This window comes from Plectrocnemia conspersa, unplaced genomic scaffold (assembly GCF_051122295.1).
Source record: "Plectrocnemia conspersa isolate PC_06_02 unplaced genomic scaffold, ASM5112229v1 ptg000003l, whole genome shotgun sequence".
Taxonomy (NCBI): domain Eukaryota; kingdom Metazoa; phylum Arthropoda; class Insecta; order Trichoptera; family Polycentropodidae; genus Plectrocnemia; species Plectrocnemia conspersa.
The window spans coordinates 15078484-15099763 of record NW_028277167.1 but is presented as its reverse complement, the minus strand read 5'-3'; the positions used below and the strand labels follow the sequence as shown (position 1 = coordinate 15099763).

General features: G+C 28.2%; 1 protein-coding gene across 5 annotated transcripts in view; it reads left to right on the top strand.

Moving 5' to 3' along the window:
- Positions 1–21280, top strand: part of LOC148236727 (homeotic protein distal-less-like) — a 103576-nt gene that overhangs the window by 23353 nt on the left and 58943 nt on the right. For all 5 annotated transcript variants that reach the window (XM_088183065.1, XM_088183066.1, XM_088183069.1 and 2 more), the window contains exon 3: positions 11214–11401. In XM_088183065.1, coding sequence (XP_088039191.1) covers positions 11214–11401 — 188 coding nt within the window. The remainder of the gene's footprint in view (positions 1–11213; positions 11402–21280) is intronic.

Sequence of the window (21280 nt, the reverse complement as noted above, 5' to 3'; positions counted from 1 at the left end):
ATTCAATGTAATTGGAAAAAACCCTAGTTTTTAATTTGCCTGTTATTTATATAACTTTTCAGACATATATACGTTTAAAATAATACACAAATTAAAAATGTTTTTTTTTTAAATGAAATGTAAAATTTCTCTATCATTTTACTAGCTTTATCCAGTATTTCTTTGCTATACACATCTGCATAAATCCATTCAGCATAAATATATATTATTTTAATTTAATTAACAGTAAACATTACATTATATTTTAAGTTATATAAACTAACATTAAAAAGTTAAGCGGTAGTTGACCCACCCCTCTATCCCCCAATTTTTCTCCATCAGGGCCATGATTAATTTGTGTATATTCGTAATGTGCACATTGTAAATTAGTTTAGTGTCGATTGTCGTTAACAATAATTCAATAAGGCTACATGGCGGGGTGCCTGTGGGACCCCAAGTCCGGGGTGTTTGACGCGTGGCGATATCGCCCCACTGTTGAATGTTTACCGATTGCGCATTGTAGTGGCTTCGTTCGAGTGTACTCAATTAGTACAGCGTGTGTTCTTGTTCAAAGTATCGAAAGTATAATTCCAGACACGTGGATATGTTCTGATCAAACGATTGTGCCTTATTATACGTATTTGAGAAGTAAATTAGGGTATAAAAATTTTGTTTGCTTATATGAATTTATAGGACAATTAACATTTTTTGTTTTAATATTTATTTTTTTAATCGATACCTGTACAAATTACTTTATTACACTGTTTTTAGCTTTTATATAACTATAACGGTTCATCAGATATGAGCGTTCAAAATGTACTTTTTATTTTTGCTCCATCTTATATGTAACTTGAAGTAAATTTTAGATCTAGGACGTTGATATGAAAAACTCATTTGAAGCATGTTTTTATACAAAAGTATATTTCATTATCTAACCTTAGAATTAACTGAATTTAAGGAGGATTTAATGCTATGTGATTTCATTCACATTGTGTCTTAATATGCATGTACTAATAGATAGTATCTAATTTTTTATACTATGTTTCCTTCAATTAATTTTTTTAATAAACTCTATTTTTAACTTATATTTATTTGCATACCAAGTTCATTGATTGTTAATGTTAAAATGAATCACAATATTGTATTTTTTTTTGACTAATGATAAACGTGTGAATCAATAATTTGTCATTCATATTTTTTATGAAAAATCAATATTTTTCGCTTTTTTTATGTGCAATCAGTCATGCAATTTGTAAGAAACTGTTTATGATTTAAACTTACTTAGCTTAATAAAAAATGTTTAATTTATTTTTGTATCAATGATATTAAAAAAATATGGAAATAAAATAAAAAAGTTTCTACAGATTTTCTGCTCAATTTCGTTATCATTACTTAATGCACAATTCTCATATTTTTTTCACATTAGAAAATACAGTTAAAAATATAAGCTATATTTATTTAAATTAACGCTATTAGTAAAAATATTTATCTGAGCTAAAGAATCTAATAAATAAATTTAAATATAATAAAACAGATCTTTAACAATACTTGTCCAAATTAATGTCACATATGGTGTTAACATATTCTTATGTTATAGTAATAAACACTATTTTTTATTATAAAAGAAAATCAGTAATAAGGTAAAAAATATTTACATAATTTTTACAACCAGATGTTTTTTGGAGAATAATATAAAAGTAAATAGGTTCAAGAAATACAGAAATCAGTTTTTTAGATAATGTTAGTAATTTTCATCAAAATAAAAGCATATGTAAATTAAGTAACTTACGTTTGTATTTAATCAAAAAAAACATTATTTAATCAAAAAAATTACAATATCACATTTTTAGGAGCATTGTATACCCAATATAATTTTGGAAAAAATATGCTATATATTGTACATACATAGTTTTTATTCCTTTGCCTAAAATCAAGTGTGTGGCATTAATTGGATCTTAGAAAAAAAAATCTTAATGATGGTTATTGATATTTATTATATTTTTATGAATTTAAAGTAAATGAAATATGGAATTAATATAATATTTTATGGGTTTTAAAAATTCTGGTAAAGTGAACATTGAGAAGTGTCTGTAACGTATTACATTTATAAGTGATACGAATTTTTTTCTAGTGCCAATTAATCTGAAAACGTAAAGAAGAACTATAAAAGTTAATGACTTAATTGAAATGGATCAGTTCGATCTTAGGAGAAATTTCTTAGTATTGAACATATGTTTTATTGGATTCATATGTATCTAAAGTATCTTAAATATGTGAATTATGAAAATTCCGATGAAGAAATCATTGATAGTGATTCAATCGATTTGTGGTTTTAATTTATGAGAGATACATAATTTTGTTCTTGTGCAAATTAATTTGTACAAGTGAAGGTAAAAATGAACTACAAAATACTGTATTTTATAAAATGCAATGTGTTAATAACGATGTGGACAATTTGATAAATTTCTGGAAAAAATTCTATACATGGAGTATCCGTATCTTGGTTCAAAACAAAGCCAGTGCCACTAGTTTGATCTTATTTATAATGCAGAACGTGATTTATTAGATTATAATAAAACTGAGGTTAATAATAAATTAAAGCTTATAAAAAAATGGTTTCAATTTATGAGTGATAAAGAAATTTTTTCATGTGAAAAATATGATAAAGATACATATAAAGAAAAACTACAAATTCAATTATTCCTATCATAGCATTGACTTTTATCGACCTTTTATTTGAGTATTTATTGTATATATCGACTAATGGGGATAGGAATATAATATTATCGTAAGGCTAAGGAATAGGGAAAATTCTATTGCTAAAATATTGTCAAAGGCAAACAAAAAGCATAGATTTTCCTAATAAATAATTTATTGTAAGCACAATAATAAGTATGTGCGTAAAATTTGCATATTTGCTCACATATATAATAACTTTTATGTAAAATTTATTGTTTTTTTAACACACGTTCATTAATAAATATATTCAATATATTTTAAATTTTTAGTTATTGAATTTACGTTTACAGTTACGTTTCAGTTACATATCTAATATATTCTTAATTACATGTAGTACAATTATGCGCTGATTTTAAATAAGTCAATAGTTTTTTTATGGAAGTTTTATTAGTTTTGGGGGTCTCTTATTTTATAGGAATACTGCTTTTAGTTAATTCATCCCTATATATTAACTATGTAGCTGATTTTAAATTAAGAACATGAAAATATTCATACTTTTAACAGCAATCGTATTAACCCCAATTGGACGAACCATAAAAGCGAAAATCTATATATCTGATATTGTATCGATAAAAAAAATTGATTTGAGCTACATTCACACCAAAAAATACGTCTCGCCGTCACATTTCTTACTGCTACATCTAAATCTCTACTCAGATTTCCCACACGTAGTGAAATCGCATTAGATTCGCTCGATCGGTGGCATTAAATAATAGTCGGGAGGTGTGTGGGACCCGATTTGCGGGCTGCGATTAACGTTTTTTTTTATTTCGGCCCGCAATGGATTTCCACGGCCGATAGCCGGTATTGATTGCGGCCTTAACTGTACACTCGGTGTAATAAATCTGCGGCCGCGGTCCAACGGTAGCTTTAGTACTGCATTTACATCAATTGCACATTATGCGCAGTGCGCACATCCTGCGAAAGGTGTAATGATAATTAAACATTTAATAGTACTTGCTCTGAATTATACTAGAGAACTAGATTATTAGTTACTATGATTGATCAACTGTTTATATTTTAACAGTTCAAGTGAAAATACACTACACATTCTATATAATATCCAAAAGTATGCTTGACGTTTTATAATTTTATCAGATTTTTTATTGCGGCTGAACTGTACACGTACAGTCGTCGCATTGAATCTGCGGCCGCGGGCCCAACGGTAGCCTTTGGTAGTATTATTTGTACATCAATTACACATTATACACGCCGTGCACATCCTGTTACGCCATATTCTCCTTCTTCTTGATATTATTTTTTTATTACTTCACATCTTCTTGTTTCGTCCCGCTCTTTGCCGTACGTGTCGTCTCGGAACCCCTAATTACGCTCCCGACACTGTGGCCCACTTGATTTATGTCCGACGAAAACTCGCCGCGGGTGTTTGATTTCTTATTTCTCCTTCTTCTAACTTTTCGATATCGCGGAAGCGTTTCCGAAACTTTCCACTCTCGAAATGACACGTTATTAAATTTTGTGTACCACTGAAAGTGTTGCGGCGGCGGTGTGATCGATTTTTTTTAAATTCCCATTTGACGAAAATAGACTTGCCATTTTCTAAAAAAGTAAGCCAATAAATACTACATCCATAGTATCCTTATTATATAAGTAATAAGTTTACTGAATATGTATGTAACGGTGTTTAAAAAAACACAAAATATTTGCATAGCATGGTTCCTTGACTAATTATAATTAAATAAATTGAGACATGACTTTTTTACCAATAATTTTGCTACCCTGTATTTTAGAAAGTTCATTTCATAAAAATAAGCATAAGCAACAAAACAGAATAAATCAAAGTTAAATCTTATTTTAGTTAAAAATAACAAGGCTTCATTTTCACTAAAACTTTTTTAAAAGTAAATTTTTTTAGAGCTATAGTTGTGAATGGAAAGGAATATTTTTTTCTATATGTGAATTCATATTCTTCGCTCGTAACATTGCAATATAAAATTGATCATGAAAGAAGCATCTATTAAGTTAATTCCTGCCATATTTAACAATTTTTCATGTTACTAATTTATTATTATGGCAAAGATAATATTAATTAAAAAATTAAATTGCTAGGAATCCATGGAAAAATAACGTTTTAAATTAAGATATGTCACCCCGATTAACATATATACAGTACCTAAAAATAATATATATCAAATTCAGCTGCAAGTTTTAGAGTGCCTAGAGAGTCACGATCGAGTCCCTTATTCTTGTTTGTCGCGACCAGAAAGTTAATACTTGAGAACGCTCCTCTTGCACGAGCCATTCAGCTTCTCAACGAGCTTGCCAAACACATGGATATTTTCAGAATGTGAGATTGTATTAATATATATTTTTTAAATATTTAATGTATAATTTTTTTATTAAATGATATGCATTTTTTGACCAAATTTAAGGGGGTTCTTTTTCTGAATCCACGCCAAAAGCAATAAAATCATGCAGTGGAAACACTAGCGTTTATATTTGGGTTTTTTATAACAAAATTACAACTTAAAATAAGTGAGACTTGAATGAGGCATATTTAAACCAAATGTTGACCAATAGGAGAGCGCAAAAAACAATTATCCCTTTTCAGAAGTCAAAAATCCACGTCAAAAGCAATAAAATCGTGCCGTCGCCATCGCAGTGTGTACGCTCGTTACCGAGTGTTACTAAAATTCGGTTTAAATACAGTTTGAGCTATAATATTATATCAAAAGTTCGTAGTAATATCGATTAGGATAGCTTCTATTTTTTTTAAATCGTTGTGTAATATTGCAGACTATGGAGAAATATTCGACGTCTGTCTATACTTCTTCCGCTTATTTTCTTCTAAAAAATAAGTTGACTTAGTTTATATTTTGGAGTATTTTTAGAACTTTAATAAGGTTAGGTTTGGGTTTGAATAGAAAATGGGCGTTTCGCAACTGGCAAATTGAGTATCAACTGTTGAAAATATATTTGGACTTCACTAGTGAAAATATAACTTCACTGAAAAATACACATTCACTGTAAAATTTATACATCGCATGTAAATAAATAATGATATATATATATATGTAAATGTATATATAAATAGTTGAAATCTTATAATTTTACTAGCACCTGCCAGATAAATTATATTTTCACTGGTAAATATATATATACATCTACCAGTAAAAATTATTAACGATATAATTCTATTGAAATGATATTTAAAAAAATATTTTTATAATAGATTTAAGCTGACAAGCTTTTTCTAAGGTAAAGGCAAAATTAGGCCAGTGGTCGTTTTTTTAATATTTTACTTCATTAAGATTCATATAATTTCATTGAATGACATGCATTTTTCTGGCAAAATTCAAGGAGGGGAAATTACCCCACCTGACCCTCTCCCAAATGACGTCCCTGACATTTACTAGTATTGTAAAAAATAATCTTAAACCAATAACAACATTTAGAATAATTTTATTCTGCAACTGTATGAGTAAAATATTATTTATTATTATTTCAATATTTGCATCACATATTAATTTTAAATGAACTGTTTTACCAAAATCATCGTTATATTTGTTTCACAGTTCTTTTGTTTTTTCCCGAATTTCATTATTATTCAAGTCACGAAATAACCACATGAAAATGAATGCATTATTTATTTTTTTGCTGCAGCAAATCTAGTTGTCAAATTATCAATAGTAAAATCTATAAAAACATAATATAATTCAGCTGGTGTTGTCATTGATTCATTGTTATTTCTTGGCTTCTTCCTTTTTCGTCGCTCTGAAAATTCAGAGCAAATACCTAAATTTACTGCTACTCATTTACATTTGTTGGATATTTCCTCCCAACAAAGTGTAATATTTTATAAGGTTCAGAAAGAAATAAAATCAGTAATAACTTGCAAACAAATTTTAATACAAACGGAGCCGTATCAAAAAATACTAATTGTGAAAGTACTTCGTAGAAAGTGGGTGCTTTTGAAGGCAATGTTCCACTCTTTTTATTTTTTTTGGTATGTATAAAAAATGCAAAGGAAACTTATATCTAAAATGCATACATCGCAAACTACTAGTTTAGTTCAGATTCGTTATTTGATGTCAATTTTTTTAAAAATATATTCTTGAGTCGGGCCCCTCAAGCTTATTTAAAATAATCATTACGATATTCATTCGTAAGATTGGGAAAAGATATGAAATCATAATTTTGTGATGTTCGATTGGAACTATAATTAAAATTATTCCTAATTTTGACCTTTTAAACACAATAGAAATTATGAAACATGAAGATTTATTGATGCACCAGTTATTAAAATTATATTTAAATTTCATACTTATATGATATTATATATATTATGAGCAGAAGTATCGCATTATTAGAATTTTTGTACTCAATATGTACGTACTAGCCAGATTTGAATTTATTATTATGGTATTTACTTATGAGCTTAGGAAAATCTAAGAACACCTAATCTGTGATGATCGATTAGAATTATAATTATATAATAATTACTAATTCACTAATATAAAAACACAGAGGTTTATTTGGGATTTGCACCTAGATCTTTCGAATATTAGTTACCGTCTTATACCACTAGTCTATCGTGCTTGCATTTTAATAAATTAACATTAGAAATATAAATTAATTTTAGTCGCTTATTCCTTAATTATTTTTATTTATCTTTCAAGAATAATTTTGATTCTTGTTGTTGCTATATTTATTAATTTAGGTATTTTAAGAACGTCATTTAAATAAAATAATTGAATTGACATTATATATTAAATAGCTTTTGTGCTTTTTAAAAAATATTTTATCTTTGTATTTTGTTTTATTATTTTCATTTGTTAACTATAAAATAATTATAAACCAGTAAGTGTTTTTTTCTGTTTTGGTAATATTTTAATGAACGTCTATAAAAAAATCTCTTAAATCAACAAATGTGCTACATCTGCTTTTACATTGCTTGATTCAAATACATTTTTTGTAAGTATTTAAAGTACTTTATATTATTGTGAATCTTTTAAGCAAATAAGTATTTTCTTATATAATATTATAATAAAATAAAAATATGCATTTATTTATAAAATCTTCAACATAATGTTTTGCATCGTTATTTATGTATGTCCTATCAAGTTTTTAGTAGGTCATACATAAAGAATGATAGTATAATATATATATTTTAGTGAATATCTTTGAAATATGCTGTTTTTCTCAAATTTAAATTGATTTTATTAGAATCTAAGCATAATGAATGCATTATTTATTTATTTTTTGTATAGAAACCAGTACAAAATAATATAAATTATATTTTAATCCATAATAAAAATCATTAATATGTTATATTTTATATAATTTTATTATGACTTTTGAATTATAATAAATTTATGGATTAAATTTTCTCATTAAGGTGTATTTTTTATATTTAGATTTCATCAATCTTAGTCCATTGAAAATGAATTAAGGTTGTTCATATACGGGTGTTGTGAAATCAAATCGAGTGTGTGAGAAGTAATAATTACTTTTATTTCCATATAATCTGTTAATTTTATCAATCGCACGAACATATTCGTAGACCCCACATATCGTGGCGAATACCCACAACATTAATCTTGCGCTTCTAAAGACAAGAAAAATTTGATTAATCTCTCGATCGATGACACACTCGAGTCGGCCGGCTGGCATTATGCTCTTTTTCACTATGCCGTTGAATATATTTTTCAGTCGAAGCATATTCGGCGTGTGTATGGTAACAGACCGAGCCACAAGAGACGTGTAGACAATAATATTTCTGGGTGGGTCTGCTGGGGCCTTTCGGGTTTATTTTGGGTCTGTCGGGTCGAGCGGTGGGCGGGCTTCCCGTCCCACCCTCCGGCTCTTTGGTTCCTACAATTTTAAAGAAGGCATACTTAACATCGCCAATGTAAACTTGATGTAAACACGTGAGACGGCGTCGCTTACCGAAAAGGTGCTTCGCTTCAATTATTTGCCGATTATCGTCGTTAACGATGAGTCGTAAATTTCTTATACGTACTAGACGATTATGATAGGCGATGACGCACTGAATGTCTCTTTAAAATGCATAAATAGTATAAAATATAATATTATTATCTCGGATCTAACCTCACGGTATCTATATATTTTATTTAATTTAAAATCTATTGTTGTATTATTTTAAAACTTGAGATACAAAGTCTAGACTATTAGATTTACAATTCGATATTTATTTTTCAACATAGCATCTGCTCAACTCAGAAAAGAGTTACTTATCCAATGACACATTACTTAATTTTTCAGCATAACTTCTTGGCATAAGGTTCGTCGATTATAAAACGATTTTTTAATTTATCTTTTTATCATAGGTATCAGTAAAAACATATGATAAAAAATGTTGTTTTTCTATATTTTGCCTGTTCATAACAATATTGATATAAAACATGAAAAAGTTGACAACCGAGCTCAACAGCGATTACCGAACAACGCCATATTTATTACCATAAAGCATGGCAAAGACACAATTTAACTACCCGTCTATCAATATTTTTATATTTTAAATTGTACTAACGTTAATAAATCATTTATAGAGTTCATGGTTATGCTGCGCTCTTCATGCCTCACATAATTTAAAGACAATGTGAGTAAAAGAATGATATAAGGATAACCAAAATGCAGTATAAAATACGTAGAAATATTATAAAGTAAACTATAATTGTTACAATCAATAATTCAATTGTATTTGACAGCACCTATTATTGATGTCATTGGTTTTATTTGCTTAATTTGCAACAAACCTTATTAAAATGCAATACAATCAAATTAAAATGAAAACCAATAGAAAAAGCTTAGCTTTACATTTTACGCATGAGTAACAATATATTATAAAAAAATAGTATAAATACAGTTTATTATAAAAAAATAAAAAAATAGTATGAGTGGTTGAAATCAAGCTCCTTTTTTATTGTTAATTAATTTAAATTCTAGAACGATAGAGTAGTGGTACAAGTCGGTATTTAATACCTAAAATACTTAAAATCCCATATTTGTACTGTATCTAAGAAATCAGAATTTGTGATTAATATATAATTATATTTCCGATTGATCAACAAAGAGTATGTTTTCCTAGATTTTCCTAATCTCACATATAATCGTGATGAATATTTATACAAATATATATAATAGACATTTATTGATTTTAAGCTGTAATAATAATCTATGAATAAATACATTTCACTGATTTACAGCTTTGATTTTAGTCTAGTGTTTCACTATTTACTAAGAAGTTGTTGATCTTATTTATCACATTCTAATGTTTTTTTATGTAACAATGTGCAACAAACTTTTACATACAATTTTATTATTATATATAGCATTCAATTAAATTAATCAAATAAAACAAATGTAGATATTGTAGATACACTTTAACCGACGCTTTGACTGTTTATTAAGTTAAGAATCTCCACAACCATATTGTCTTATGGGACGTATCGTGAATATATAAAATATAATTATATACGCGTATTTAAAATTGTATTATTATTTATTATTACATATTATTAGAGCTGGTATTTATTGAAAAGCGTGCGACTGGTAGTCGCTGCTGCGATTATTACGTAAATTTCAATACAGAATCAACTATCACCACTCTTGGTGCTTAGAGGTCAGACCCTATAAATCACATTTATGATATGTCACAGGTCAGCATTAGCATTAATTGTACGAGCTGAGCCCTTACTGAAACAGTTGATTTATTATATAAAAAAATATTTTTCTTCACATATCAGATATACTTGTGTATGATTAATTTATTAATTATTTTGTGCGTCACCATTTCGGCCCTTGAAACATTATAGCGGCCCCGCCCCGAACACAATAGCCGGCCGGTCCAAAAAATATATATAAAAATAATATACATATACAAAAAAACAACAAAATATTTATGTACTCGCGTATGTGATAAAAGTCAGAGTTAAAAAAATGTATAAAAATTCGATTTTTATTACAATGAAGTTTTTATCTCAATTTTATTAGCTGCATATTCGAGTTTAATTTTGAAGATAGGATCGTTCGCCTTCGGCGACTTGTTCGTCCTTCCGAGGGAGATTCTTCGAAGCTCTAAATAATAATAATAACGTGTAAGAGATAGATAGATTAGAGCTCTTTTAGGGAGATTTTTCGATTTCTACCGTTGCACCTCTAGGGACCGATTTTCCTATCGGACATCATCTCGCCTTCGATTTTTTTGGAATGTTACGTACAAAAACGAGAAAAAAATGCGATTTCGAAACATGAACACACATATACACATTCGTCGGCCTTGAACAACTGGAACAATGGCGCACATTTCAACGCCGTCGAATTGTTTCGTGTGAATTATATGGTTAGTCGAGTGTTCCCCTAATCGATATTTAAGAACTCGCACACACCTGTAATTATGCCTGTTTGAAAATTCAATATAGCCTGCCTACTACCGTCTACTGCCACAATTGATAAGTGTGTTGTTTAGCTGTACTGTAATATTTTAATTTGTGTTTTAATTTATTTTATAGAAAAATGCAGCATCGGAGAAGAGAGTTCGTTACGAGTAAATGGCAAAGGGAAGAAAATGAGAAAACCACGCACCATATACAGTTCACTACAACTACAACAGTTAAATAGACGTTTCCAAAGAACGCAGTATTTAGCGTTACCCGAAAGAGCAGAATTAGCGGCGAGCTTAGGACTTACGCAAACTCAGGTATGTTTATTTATAATATTTTGTGATACGCTCTTCTACATAATTTATAATCTAACATTACAAAATATATATAAGCCTTTTCAATACAGAATTGTATTAGGTTTATGTAGCAATGATATTTAAAAAAGCATATATTGAATATCTATCAAAAATATTTACGTCATATACAAAACTTGATGCCTTATACCTTAATTATAGATTTTTGAAACCCAATTTGTAATAATATATAAGATAAGTAATTAAGCTTTGCTGTTAGTTATATTTATTTAAAAACAGGCATTTTAATGTAGCAAATAAAGTAACTCTACCTACATAATTTTTAATCATGTATTAGTCGCAGATTTTGTGTCACACATCTATGATCCAAAATTTAAAATTATTTATTTTTCTAAATAAATTAACAATAGCAGTATCAGCAACTATTATATATTATTTTACCTGCAATAAAAAATATTTAAAATTAAAAATAATAATATTCTAAATATGTATGAAAAATCTGTTTAGCAGCATTTAACAAAAGCATTCCATACACTGCTTTACATATATTAGCAAAAAATAGTAAGCTGAATAAGTTATTGTGAAATTACTATATTTATTTTGGAAATAATTTCATCAACTTTAAGCTCAAGTTGTAATTAAGAACAAATAAAATGTCATTTGGTGTATTATTTTAGTGAAAAAAATATCGTCATATTTCGTAAATAATTTAAAATATGGTATATATTCAATAAATGCTTATATTCCCCATACTTTATAAATATTACATATTTTATTGGACCTCCTTGGGCCTTTAATACTGCTAATACACTAAAAAAGATTTAATGAGTTTGTGGTCTAACTCGTCATGATATATTCATTTGCTCATCTTTATAGTTATTTGTTTGATTGTGAAGTTGTGCAATTTTAAAAAAAAATTATAGTTAATATATATTTTATCGGTTTAATTTAAGACTATTCAAGGACCAGGCAAAGGATTTAATTCCACAATTTTCCGTACAATTTATAATATTTTAATATAGTTTTTATTCTTATCTTTACTACTTTGATGCAATTAATAGAAAAAAAATTACTAACATTTTTCGTATGATGACATGATGTTACAGCCGAAATGTTTGCCCACATGCTTTTCCATTGATAGGCAAAAATCTGGACTATTTTATAATACATGGTTCTCACTTTTCAGTCAATGTAGTAAATACCTTCCATTCCGGAATATAAGGTGCACCCCAAAATCATTTATTTATCTTGATTTTGCACAGATTATGCAAAATCGAACATAGTCCACTCCACTCACACAAATAAATTTATTTTACTCTTTGGCTCATTTCATTCATGCTTTTTTTGGTGTTCATCAAATATTTTTTAAACATGGTCATGTTTATCGAATGTTTTTCAAAAATTAACATTCGGTAGTTTTATGCTTATCTTGTGAGAACAGTAGAATCGCTCGATTTTCTATAAGGATAATAATCGTTACACCCATTTCAACAGTTTAAAAAAAGTAATGATTTGTTATAACTGTAAATTATGTCTTGTCAATAATCAAATTCAGGAAGTCACAATACACAGCGGTACTCGTTTAACGCGAATAAATACTTTAAATCAAATATATTTGCTTCTACACATGTAGCGATGCTATGTATCAACGTATGTATTAATGGCTTACTCCCTTTTGTTGCACTTAACCTACATCTGAAACCTCTCCTACTGCTCATGCGTTTTCCTTAGTTGCTTTTTGTAGCGCACGCATGTCGCTAAATTTTTAAAGAAACGTTAAAAAGTACACGAGAATACTATTCGATCGTTTTATTAGAAATTTTATTCTATGCCTCGATTTACGCGATATTTCCTGGAACTTATTATCGATTTTTTACGATTATATTCACTATAAATATTTTCATTACAAAAACTCAAAATAAATGAATGATGAAAATTCCTAAAAATCCAATACGAAGTTACAGATATGTCTGAAATTCTTATGATTTCGAAAATTTATTTTTTCGCATTGTGTATTATTATAAAAAAAACGAAAAATTTCTTTATTTAACATAATATTATTTGCAGGTGCAATTGATATATAATTAAATTTAAGTGCCTTGTATAGGCTTTTTCCTTAAGTGTTTGGATCGAGGAAAAGTTGGCAAAAACCTTCTACTGAAAAATAGAATAGCAAATAAAAATAGTAATATATCCATTATAGCAATAATGTTAAGTCTGATGAAATTGTGTTTTAACTTGCGAGGCTAATTTATTGGGGTGTAGCCAAAATATTTCCAGTTTATTCTTATTTACGAATATTAACGAAAAATATTGAGTTTCACTGATTATTTTTTTGATTTTGGAGTGTTGTTGTGATGATTCATTCATTTCATTTTATAGGTAATTCTGATAGTAAAATATTTTATTGATCTCTACATTTTTATTTTATAAATAAAAGGTTTTCTAAAAAAATATTTTCAGTAAACGCACAACTTTATTCTAAATTATTGATAGATTTTGATAGTTGATACCGTTCACCATAGTAAAGTTAAATGAAATTGTTCAAAATATAAAAAGTGTCAAATATTACATAAATGAAATAAATTAGCTGAATAAATATTACATAAAAGTGTAAAAAATACACGTGTTTTGACTTACGTGGTGAATAATAGGGCTGTAACCCAAATATTGTATTTACTGACTGTGATTTCTATATCGAGTTAGTGAATAATGCAAAGCTTTTGGTAACTCAAAGTTTAATTTGTGTTTTTTAATAATGATTTATTTATTTTTATTTTAGGATGATTTTTAAAATAAATTTAATCAGTGATTATTTCCCTAATAAGCCAACACTCGCATTACCACTTTTATCGCAAAAGTAATAAATTTTAAAACGACACAACTCGCGCAAAAACGTCGTAAAAACCACGGTTTCGGCAGGTCGAAAAGGTTAATTACTCGCAACGGCCGGTTACTCCTTCGACGACGTTTTACGACGACAGGTGTAAAACGTTGACGTCATTGTAATGTCAATATTTTTTCATAAATTATTATTTATTTATTATTGTTTTACAAAAGCGAAATTAACTTATAGCACACTCACGCCTTCGGTGGGTGTTTTTGTTCGTCCGTAAATTAAAAATTGGCGCGTGACGCCAATGACATGCAGTGGCGTATCGATACGATCTGTTTTTTAATATTTCTTCGTTTCGTAATGAGAAATATACATATACACGCGTATACTCGCATGCGCACTAATACTTTTTTATGATAATCGATAATTAAAAATGTTGAGTGATTTTCGTTAAATATTAGATCGCTTTTTTATGGTTATGTTAACTTGATGCACGCTTCGTTAGATCTTGGTAAGCTTGCATAGCTAATTTAATGCATATTAAGTTTAAGCTTTAAAGCTTTTATTTTATCTTGATCTGTATCAGATCACTGTTTATTTTCATATTTAAAGCTACATTTACAACTCAATTTATATTAAAATGCCTGTTAATAAATATAAAATTTATATATTGCTTTTTTATAGAGGTAGTAAAAACTCATATATTATCCTTTGTCGTCGTTTCTTACAGCATAACATATCTGGTTTTTCAATCCTCTCATCGTCTCGCATCTATTAATGCGTTTTTTCGTCTATCCCGAATGATCCGCGGATCATTAATCATTTTCCTAAGTCAATGCGATCTCTCTCCATGCAATTACCGCTAAGACACATCCACCAATTGGACTCGCCTGTCAGAGCATCATTTTTTTCACGCTTGCTTCTGAATCATATATACGCAGATAGAGCGTGATCGAAAGTAAAACATATAAATATAAAATATAATAAATATATAACACTTCACGATGCGCAAGTCTAAAAAAATATTTTCAAAAACGCGCATTATTTTAATATTAATTATTAATATTAAAGTATGACTTTTGCACAATGCCATTATGCCCGGTAGTCAGCTTTCGATACCGTTAGACTACGGATTCGAGTCCCGCCGCGGGAGGCTTTTGTGTGTCTTTTATACTTAACACCTGTTCTACAAAGAACACCGACATTACAGATTAGTTCTACTCACCTTTTGTTAATTCGATTTGATATATATTTATAACATAACAATAATAGTATACATGGAGGCAAATCATGGGTTGTATACAAGCTATTATAAATTTAACTCTAACGGAGCAGTAGAAAGCGGCTATCAATCGATTTTTTGGCATGCAAATGACACATTATAATATGTGTCATACAACCATATAATAAGTACGAATGTAACATGAAGTTAATAACTATCATTGTGAACCGCTCAAGCGGAGATGAACTACGTATGAAAGAATTTTAATTAAATCTTCAAGAGGTACACGATTCACATATCAATTAGACCTATATATGGTGTTACGTATTAATTAATTAGGTTTGCTCATTGTTAATAATTCAATTTTGCGTCGCTTGGCGAAAAAATCATGGGTAATTAATTATATAATTAACTCATTTCGGATTCGTACGACACGCGTGGAGTGTTTTAGCGCGCCAGGAAAGTGTCGGAGAGCGACGTAAAAAAATAACACTTTGATGTAGGAAAACACTTTACATTCGTATGGTTTGTAGCCGTGTCGAATTTCGCCGGTTGGCAGTGCCTGATGTATGTATATATATATGAATTATAGACCGTAGTGAATTAATAATCGGCCACGAGAGAGCTACCGAAATGCCCACGTTTACGCTCTTGGATATTACACTGGCGATTTAATAATAAAAAATCACGTAAACGTAGTTTAGAGCTGCGAATGCAAATTTTACGTTGCAGATCGAGTGTGTCTAAATTATTTTTTTAGTGAAAGTATAGGTTTTTACTGATTTACAATATACACACAAGTTGAATAAAAGTTCGTTGTTAATATTGAAATTTTAGAAATGTTTATTTTTTAAATTGAATTTATATCATTACTATTTTTAAATTATTAGGGTTGTTGTTAATATATTTATCTACTCTAAATTTATTTTATCTCAGAATAATTAAATAATATTATAAATAAATTAAAAACATTTTAATTGAACATAACCAAAATATATCATATTTAAAAAATCATATAGTAGAAGGGGTTACAATAATATAAGGGGAGGAGAGGGGGGTAAATAATAGTTTTTTTAACATTTATATTAACCTAGTTTTATTATGAAAATATGAACTTGAGATGTATGAGAGATGGAAAATCAATATGAAAGTTGAGAGTGTCCAAGTAATTATTCTAATTATATATATTATATGTATGTATATTCAAATAATAACACGGTTATTCATGTGTAACGCGTGAAGTTAGTTATGGGTTTAAAACTATTAATAAAATAAAACTTGGCTGTATATAAATAACTAATTTAAAATTTTTTAGTAGTTCATATTTTTTTATTTATTAAAAAATGCATATATTTTCACGCGTCATAATAAAATAGGCTGTTTTTATAAAATACAACAATAAGATAGCATTGTTTATATCATAACAATTAAATTGATACTTGGGCTCAAATTAAATAAATTATGTTTTACTGATGGATAATATTTTTTAAAAGTGTTAAATCTTAAGATTTCTTTTTTATTAGTTTGATTTTACATTGTATATGGTATGCTAGTATTAAAAAAAATTAGATATGAAGAAGGGTATATAAAAAAATATTATTATTGTCCATTTATATTTGCATTAATAAAAAGAAAATATCGTTTGTATTGTATTTCCACTACGATTTAAGAGTGTCGAATTTGTATCCTATCCTTATTTAGTATTCAAATAATTCAAAGCATAAAAATGTTGACTACCACCTTTACGCACACACATACACACACTCACCATGTGTGTACATATTTTATTACATTATCTCCGCCCGAAAAAGCTGAAGGAGGCCGTATCGTGCGGTGGCGCCCGGGGCGAAATAGCGGAATCATTGTGCTGACCACCTATGCCGAAAAATGGCGTCCAAGATATTTTTCACTACGGCACAGTGAATCGGTGAAGTGAATCACATCATTGTGACACACGACGAAAGAACAGCTTTGTTGATTGGGAGATATAAGCCGAAATTGGCCAGTATTGTCCCTTTGTTGTCTTGAGGGCAGGGGTTAATAATGGGGTTGGATGGACGTTTTTTTAATATATATTTTTTTGGGGAAATATTCATGTATATATGTGTTTAGGTTATGATAGTGTGTATGTGTGTACACAATGGTCCGTATAATAAATAAGTGTGGAATTTATTGTCAGGCCCCCGCCCACTGTGGTGCGTTACGCCGTAATAACAGCGCACGTCTTCAAGGCGTTCCGTTTTATTCGCGCATTGATGTATGGCTATAGATCGAGATAATATATTTGGTGGTATGCTTATTATATGCGTGTGTATGTGTGTATTCGGTACATATTATAAAAATGAAGAACTGTAAATTTTAAAAGTTTTTTCAAGTAATATTGATACTTGAAGTTGGGTTGTCATAGAAGCAATTTCATCTCTTATGCTGTATATTAAGAATTTTTTCACCACTTCAAAAGTCGCCAAAATAAAATTTTAATTAAAATAATTAAATTTGACGCTATTGTGAAGCATACTTTTCACTATTGCGTCAAATGTTATTATTCATTCGATTTTATATTTCTGAAATTAGGTTTTATACCATTTTTGGCAATTATATTTTAAGAGCTTTTATTTAGGATAGGAATATATATTTTTAAACATTTTCTAAAGAACTTTAATTTTAGTAGAACATATGTAGGTTCTAATGGCTATAAGTCTGGAATGTCAGATTAAATCATATATAAATAGTCTTTGTGTGTTATATAAACTAAGCTGGAAAATATGTGGGATGTTGCTCATCTATTTTGGGTGTGCATGAAAACTGTGTTTTTAAACGTTTGTTATAAGTCGTAATTATTTTTTATATAATGGCTATTATGACGCATTGGGGAAATCTGTAGTTATATTTGTGATAAAAAATATTTTTAATAAAGTATTATTTACAATTTAAAAACAGCTAAAAGCAAGTCATTTTTTTCATTGGTTATATATGAGTCTTGCAAATGTTTTGAAAATCAGGAAATTGTTATATTCGGCTTGAAATTAAATTTATAAAAAAATTGTCTTTTTGTATTTTATTTCGAATAATAAGAATATTGACTACTAACTAAAATAATAATAATTGAAAGTTTAGAATTTCTTAAATATCTAATATAATTTTGTATCTCTTATTTCATTCATTAGTCTTACTATGATGATATTATAAATAATTATATTGAGTTTATTTTTATAGAGATCTATCGTATTTTCAGATATGTTACCTAAAATATTTTTGGTGAATTTATATTATAAATGAGATTTATAATATTAAAAATTTTGCTACACCACTGATTCGCAAAATGTTTATCTTTTATATATTAGATGTAATTTGATAGGATCAGTAATATACATTTTGATTGCTTTATTTGGCAAAATTATGTTGCATTGAATTTATAATATCAATCAGAAACCTCTGCTTTTGACGTGAATTTTTGATATCTGAGAAGAGATAATTGTTTTTTGCGCTCTCCTATTGGTCAAAATTTGGTTTTAATGTTTTTCATTTAATCTCATTCATTGAAAATCGTAACATTGTAAACAAATATGGTCTTCTTATCTTTACATATTTTGCGTCCATACTTTCCATAGCCTCTTATCATACCAATATTTCTGTCGTCGTTTTGGTCTTTTTTTTAGTGAGAAATTACCGAAATTTTCTTTAATTTTTAAACTTTAAGTTTATCTTTTACACTTAAAAATAAATAATATAAAAATTATGACGTCATATTAACGTAAAAATGAAATGTTACACAGATTGTCAATCGATTTTAAACATCAAAAGTAATATCGTAATTATTATAGAATTACGAAAAAAACATGTTTTAAATAGTTTTTTTTTCTCTAAATACTGATAAGAAATTCATATGATAATGAAATTATCTAAATTGTGAGCTTTTTGTTTATTTATTTTATTTTTGATTTTTTTTTCTTAACACATACTGATATATTTTAATATGTTCTCAATGGTTAATTCCATAAATTATATTTTATGTGGTGTAATCGATTTATTATAATAATATTTTTTCAACGAAAAAAGTCAATAATATATTCAGTTGCATTAGCAAATTGAAAGCTCTGAGTCAAAAGCTCGGGTGGATATGATGGAAAAGGCGCGTGCCCTTTCGTCCTTTAATACAAAATATTTAATTCATGATTCTCGACCGTGATTGGAGGACGTAAAAAAGCGTTTGTTGAAAAAAGTAACCAGTCATCGGGCATCCATTATGTAGAATTTTTTTTCTTCTCACTCTGCCCACGCACTCAAATACATTGACCGGTGTGAAGGCTTATCAGGTGACAAACAAGAATAAATATATATGACCGAGACGAATCGATTCTTGCGATTGGTCCACCACACAACCAATCAGATACATTTCGATAATTTAGTACATAAAATAATTAGATAATTTCCTATTTATCAATAATAATAATATATCTTATCAGATTGAAATGATTAGTGCAATCAGTTGGATATTGACTGCTTGAAAAAAATTGTATATAATTTTTATATTATATTATATTTAGCATATACAGATTTTCGTATATTAAGCCACTAAAAAAGCTTTAAGATAAACTTCTATTGAATCTTAAGCTTTTAATTTCAGAGCATATTTTAAAATTTCTGTGTTTTTTATTATTATTATTACTATCTATTAATGTAGTATATATTATACATATATAGGCAATATAATAGTAAAAAATCAATATTATCAACAAGTTCAATTGTAGTGTTAGTTTTATTGATAAAAGTGTAAGGTAGAGCACAATTTTTTTTCTCCATTTTAAAATGCAAGAATGTTATTGTACATACTATATAATGTTGCTTTAACACATGGCATATTTATAAATTCATATATGAGGTGTCTTTAATAGAAGATTCTTTCTTAAAAGGAAAATTGATGTATGCTTTATAGATCGTGTAGCGTTTGTCATTTATGGTTCGTTTGACATTTATATAACAGTTATATATACCAATATTTGTCAAAATTCAACACACAGCTACAAAATACATTTTTTTAATAAGCAGTAAATTTATTAAAAAGTTTTGCACTCTTGTTTACATTGAAAGTTTGGCGTGCAGACAAATTATATTTAACGAATAAACTACAATTATAGTTAAAATTGCAAATGGGCGCATTCTTCTTCTTTAAACATGTATAAAGGCATTCCATATGAGAAAAAAGGTTGAAAATACTACACTTGTAAGATACATTGTCGTACATAGTTACTTAAATGCATCATATAAAATTGATATTTTGTTTGAGCCAATACTGATATTTCTATATTGAAAAATTCCCAAAAAAGACATAATTTGATTAGTAATTGCAATGGGTCTAAAAATCATATAACAAAACTTGCAAATAGTTCATAAATATATTTTGAGCCATAGCACATCCTGAGCCACTCTATATTTTCCAGTGCAAATATATCTAATTAACACTAATAAAATTTCATATCTAGCATAAAAATTTACTCCTGCTGTTAAAATACGATATATAGATTTAATACGTATATTAATGGCACGTTACAAAACAAAAATCATTATTATACCACCCCCTTTCACCTTTTGTGCTCACCAAACAAAGGTTTACTTAATAACAGCTTTACGTGGTCAACTCGAGGCAGGACATCAAATATTTAAGGGCCACCATAGTACACGCTATACTCAGAATATTGTGATTTTCGCACATGTTCCATTTTTAATGTCAGCTAATGACCGTGTTTTGGACTTCCACACGGTCGTTTTGCAGAAAAAAATCAGACCCCATGATTTTTTTTGGACTAGAACCCGTATTATTTTT